The sequence below is a fragment of the Cebus imitator genome, unplaced genomic scaffold (assembly GCF_001604975.1).
Source record: "Cebus imitator isolate Cc_AM_T3 unplaced genomic scaffold, Cebus_imitator-1.0 Scaffold13, whole genome shotgun sequence".
Taxonomy (NCBI): domain Eukaryota; kingdom Metazoa; phylum Chordata; class Mammalia; order Primates; family Cebidae; genus Cebus; species Cebus imitator.
Genome location: NW_016107328.1, coordinates 12,611,484 through 12,617,483, shown reverse-complemented (window position 1 = coordinate 12,617,483; position 6,000 = coordinate 12,611,484). Strand labels below are relative to the sequence as shown.

General features: G+C 50.3%; 1 protein-coding gene across 1 annotated transcript in view; it reads right to left on the bottom strand.

Annotated features, from left to right (window-relative positions):
- LOC108284358 (polypeptide N-acetylgalactosaminyltransferase 16-like) overlaps positions 1 to 6,000 on the bottom strand; it is an 89,088-nt gene that overhangs the window by 11,319 nt on the left and 71,769 nt on the right. The window contains 3 exon segments of the mRNA XM_037728813.1: positions 3,142 to 3,245; positions 3,573 to 3,657; positions 5,218 to 5,305. Of these exon segments, the coding sequence (XP_037584741.1) occupies positions 3,142 to 3,245; positions 3,573 to 3,657; positions 5,218 to 5,305 (277 nt within the window).

Sequence of the window (6,000 nt, the reverse complement as noted above, 5' to 3'; positions counted from 1 at the left end):
AAAAAAAAAAAAAAAAAAAATAGAAGTAAACAAGAAAATGCCTAAAAATGGAGCATTGGTAGTTAGGGCCATGGAAAAAGATGAACCAGGCTGGGGGCTGAAGAGGCCAGTGGATGGTGGTGGGTGAGGACTATGGCTGTGTTTTAAATTAGGCTGATGAGTGGAGTTGTCACTGTTAAAGGGACATTTGCACCAAGACCCAAAACAGGCAAGGGAGCAAGTCTCCCTAGCAGGAGAAGAGCAGCAGATGGCTAGCAGGAGAAGAGCATTTCCGGCAGAGGAGCCAGCAAGGGCAGGTCCCTAGAGGTAAGAGCACGGCTGGCAGGAGGCTGTGCTGGCCGGGAGTGGTGGCTCACACCTGTAAACCCAGTACTTTGGGAGGCTGAGGCAGGCAGATCACTTGAGAGGTCAGTAGTTCAAGACCAGCCTGGCCAACATGGTGGAACCCCCAACTCTACAAAAAAATACAAAATGATTTTTGTATTTTTGGCATGGTGGTGGGCGCCTGTAATCCTAGCTACTCAGGAGGCTGAGGCAGGAGAATCACTTGAATCTGGGAGGCGGAGGTTGCAATGAGTTGAAATCACACCACTGCACTCCAGCCTGAGCAACAAAAGCAAGACTATGTCTCAAAAAATATATATATACAAAAAAAACATGCAGCTATCATGGAAAGGCAGATAGCTTAGGGCCTCCTAGCCAGTAAGAAGTTTGGGTGTTCCTCTGAGTGACATTAGAACCCGTGTAAGGTTTTAAGCAGAGAAACAGCATAATCCATGTTTTCAACAGCTCCCTAACATGAATACCAAAGTTTGCACATCTGCCAGCCCCTCTCAAGGTAGCCTCTGGGCTCCCGAGTTTGGAATTCTTTGGGGACCAAAGAATACGTCTCGGTTTGGGCATCTCCCTTCCTCCCTCCCTTCAATAAAGGAATAAAAGGAAAGGCTCCAACCCACCAGCAACAGGGGGCTACAGCTCAAAACTGGCCCCAGCGGCTGAATATCTGAGCACTGCAGCTAGCCTACACATTTCTTTGAATTTCCTATAAGAAACAAAACCCTTGCCAGAACCATTCTGTGGTTCACCTTTCAAGTTCTCCAACCACGGAGCCCTTGCCTCAGGCAGAGTTTGAAGTGAGCTATTTGATCATTCACTTGTTTCTCTGTCTCTAGCCTCAAAAAAAAAAAAAAAAAAAAAAGAAAAGAAAAGAAAAAGAAAAAAGGCTCTGGATGCAGAGCAAGGAGACTGTGAGTTTCCCAGCTTTCTAAGTCTTCACAGGGAACCGGTTTTGCCAGAGCCCTTCAGGCCGAGACTGAGGACACAAAGCAGTTCACTTGGACCCAAAACACATGAAAGGGGTCAGAATGGAGCGGTCACTGAACCCCAGTTCCCAGAATTTACTCCTCCAAACCTTGCCCGGAAACAGCTTCCAAAAGCAAGTTACAAAGCGGCAGGGAATCCCACGCCCGTTCCCACTCCAGCTGGTTTTGAGTCGGGATCAGGCCTGTTGCAAGTCCCTCCCCCACCACCATTTGCCATATGAGGGAGAAAGAGTTAAAGGATCCCTGCTCCTCACATCTCAGAGACATAGGCTATGCCTTTGCCAACATCCCGCGATACATAAGTGGCTCCGGTAAAGGAGCTGCATATGCCTGTTAAACGTGAAGTTTCTGGACTGAAATGTGGAAGGCAGCATCCACCTCAGTCTTTCTACCGGTGAAATGGGTGAGATATCACCAGCCCTAGTTATTGCATAGAACACCTAGTCAGGAAGAAAAAGGAAACAGTGGGAGAGGGCTCTGTGAAGGGTTGGGTCCATCCAGAGGGCAAGAACAGGCCTTTGTATTTTGTAAGCCACCAGGTGCCTGCCCCTGCTCCGGGAAGTCACCAGAATGGAGACCACCGTGCAGGTCTCCACACTGCTCTGTCTGTGAGCGCCCCAGGGGCTGCTCCACTGGGCTTCCTTCCTCAGGCAGACAGGGAGGCAGCAGCAGGAGATGACCGGGTGGGGGTAGAGTGAGGGTGGGTGTTTAGCCCTGACACTTTCTGCCCACTGCCATGGGCTAGCTGCGTGTGCCCCAAGACCACAGCCCCATCATAGGGTGCTCCCTCACCCTGTCTTTCAGGCCTTGGGGTGGTTATAGCTCCCAGCAGTCACGGCCCTGCCCAGGACTGCGCCGTCCCTGCGGTTCCCACTATCCTGCCCGCACCATGTACACAAGCCCTTTAATAAACCCTCCCGTCGGGTGCGCCTTCCATATTCTGCACGGCCCTAACTGATGCTCACCCTTTCTCTAACCTCCATCTCACATGCAACCCTGTTTTGCAAATGAAGAAACTGAGGTTCAAAGAGTGGACTGGCTTGCTGGAGTCCAGAATTTGGGCTCTGATCCCATTTGGTGACCCTTCCCTGGTACTCTGTGGCCCCAACACCGTGAGCTGAGAAGCGAGTGTGTGAGGGTCCAGCCCCCTCCAGTTCCCTACTGGAACACTTAGCCGCTACCTCTGTCTCCTTCTCTGCTGCTTCAGGGCGGAGAGGGGCAGCTCCCTGTGCCTTCCGGGTCTAGAGGGTCCATGCCTAATGACAGTGGCCACCAGGACAGCAGCCTGCCTTTAGCTCATCACCTCATTTAGTACTCATAACAACCTCATGAGGAAACCAGGCTTCAAGAGGCTTTGACTTGCCCAGAGCCAAACAGCTTGAAGGTAGGAGGGCCAACGTTTGCACCCGGGCCATCTGACCCCATTACTTACCATCCTCACCACCGCCTTCTACCGCACACCTCCAGCCCTGCTGATAGGGAGGCAGCCACGTGTGTAAGCTGGGGTCTGTGATACAGTTGTGTGTTCTTCCACACACATGTCCAGCCGCGTGACCACAGGTCCCCCTGAACACCAAAACCTCTTTGTTTACTAGCCGTGTCGCTCTGGACAAATTGCCTAACTTCTCTGTGCTTTGGGTTTTTAAATCAGTAAAATGGAGATCATGGTACTTACCTCGGAGGGTCCTCGAGAGGATTAATTGACCTCACTTGTGTAAAGTCCGTAGAGCAGGTCCTCACGCATAGAAAGGGCTCAGTCAGGGTTCACTACGGTTATTACTGCTGCTGTTATTTTTACTGCCACTATTTCCCAACTCACCAAAATTCTCTCCCCCCCAGATGTCCATCTGGGCATCATATTTTCCCAAGTGGTTAAACCAGGACTTGTCAATCACGAAGATTCCTCCAGCTATGACAGGCGTCCTAGGAGCAGGGAGAGGGAAGAGGTAACGCATGAGCTGGAGAAGCAAGGAGGCCCTTTAGATGGCCCCAGGACTCAAGACCGCCTGCCTCTAGATCCCAACCTGCAGTCACTGGGGCAGGATGCTAGACAGCTCCCTGGCCCCCCACATCTCTTCCCGTGGCCTCTGTCCTCCTTGTCCCTCCAGACAGGGTTCGAGGGCCCAGAACAGAGTCAACACAGTCAGTGCACCTCAGGAGCCCCAGCCACTGATACAGCCTCCCAAGAGCTTCCCAGGCCCCTGGCCCAGGGAAGAAAGGGATTCCCCCAGAGCCCACAGCCGCCCTGACCTTATGGGCCTGGTGGGGTCTGTCCGGGTCATCTTCTGCTCAAGAGGGATCTGCTCCCACTTGAAATGCAGGCTCCAGTCGAACCCTGAGGGACAGAGCAAGGTGAAGACAGAGCTCAGGGCAGAGCTGCGGGCTGCTGAGCCCTTTCACTCTGCCACCCCTCAGAGTCTCCCTTGATCAGAGCCCTGGGCTCTTCATGCAGACCCTCCTTCATCGGAATGAGCAAGCCCCTCCTCTCAGGAAGTGTGCCATCTACTGGGTAAGACAGACACTACAAAGATAAATAAATCAATGGAGAATATGTCAGCTGGGGGTGAAAGTACTAAAAAAAAAAAAAAAAAAAAAAAAAAGAAGAAAAAAAAAAAAAAAGAAAAAAAAAAAAGGAGGAGTGCCCATACTGTTAATATTTTAGTTAGAATAGTCAGGAAAGGCTCTCTTGCGACTTTGGAGTGGAGGCCTGAATGAAGGCCGGATCCATGCAGATATCTGGGGAAAGGGAATTCCAGGCAGGGACAGCTGCCAGTACCAAAGCCCTGAGGTGATTTCCCAAAGGGAAAAAGCCTGGCTCCCTTCAGAATCCCACCCACGCTCAAGATCTAACTAATGGCTGGGTCCATATAGTGGGAGTCCAGATCCCACACAGGAGATGCACTGTGCCCACCAGTTCCCAGCAACAGATTCTTTGGAGCAGCGCAGTTCCATAGCCCTCTCTGTAATGATGGAACGTTCTGTATCTGCATTGTCGAATATGGTAGGCACTAACTTCATGTGGCTACTGAGCCCTTGAGATGTGGCTAGTATGGCTAAGGAACGGCCTTTTAAGTTTTATTTAAGTTGAATTAATTTAAATTTAAGTCGCCAAAGGTGGCTATTGTCTACTATACTAAACAGCCCAGCACAGTCCAAAAGAAATATAATACGAGGCACAAATGTAAGCCAAATATGTAATTCAAAATGTTCTAGTAATCACATCAGAAAAAGAATATATGAAATTAATTTGAATGAAATATTTTAATGTAATATATCAACAATATTGTCATTTCAACATGTAATCAATATAAAAAATTACTAACGAGGTATTTTACATTCTTCCACACTAAGTCTGGGAAGCCTGGTGGGTTTTCTACGCCTACAGCACATCCCAATTCCAACGAGTCACTTTTCAAGACTAGTCACATTTCAAGAGCTCAGTAGCCAAATGTGGCCGACAGCCTCCACACACTGCACAGGTCTTGACCATCTCTGGGGTGCACATGTTAGGAAGTCATGCAAAGCTGAGGGCTCCCCACTCCCCATTCTCGGGAAAGCTGTCACATCGTGGCCTCCTGCCAGGACTTGTGGCCATGATCCCTAGGCTGGCAGCATTTAGGGAAGAATGTGCTGATGTTTGGAGGGAGGGAAAGGTGAGAGACTCATCTGGCTCTGCTACTGATTGCACCAGAAGCCTGCAACCACCAGCTCTGATCCTTTGTCCCCAGGCCCAGGGCTGCACCCAATCCTCTTCATTTTCTCTTCGGAGGTGGTGGAAGGGGGGCCATGAGGCTCTCTGGCACAGCTGGAAAAAGCAGCAAGCCAGGGCTTTGGCCTGCCTGGCCTCTCCTACCTCCTTTCATGTCTAGAGCCCTCACCTGGGAGCAGAACTCACCTCCGCGAAGGTCAGCAGATGCTGCAAGGTAGGCAAAATTATCCAGACTGATGACATCAATGATGGGACTCACCACGCGGGTATGGTCCTAGGAGAGAGATGCGAGATGGTATGAGGCCTGGGACTCCTCTGCAGAAAAAGGCCCAGCTGCCTGCTCTGGGGAGAAGGCCTCTCTGAGACATGGGGCACTGAGTACTTCCTGTAGTACTTCAACCCTTGCAGGCTCCTGGCAGCTGTCCTGTATCACCACACCTTGGCTCCTGGATGTTCCTGCTTGGCTCCCATGTGCTCTCCCAGCCTCTTCCTCACACATAATTTTGAGCCCTGCTAGAATGTCACCTCCTCCATGAAGCCTTCCCTGAGTGCTGCAAGCTGAAGGATTTTTTTCCTCTTTTAAGCTGCTTTCACAATGACAGCCTAGACAATTCCTGGGACAGTGACTCATTGTGCTGCCTGAGGTGGCTCTTCTATTTCTGGTCTGAACTGTTGTTTTACTAATATCATTTACCTTTGTATAATAGTTGTTTGAGTCTTCCCAATGGGACCACTAGCGGTTGGAGGGCAGGCGCACTGTGGTCCCCACGTAATCTGTGTGCTGTCCCTCTCATACCATATCCTCTACGAGGTGAGTCCTGCCACTCCCAGCATCGTCTCCCAGAACACAAATCCAAATCCAAAACCCTGGTGAATAATGTTGATTTTGCTGGCCTCTTTTTTTGGGTGGTAGATTACATCATATGCTACATGCAAAACTTTAGCACCCTCATGAGCCTTCTCTTCTTT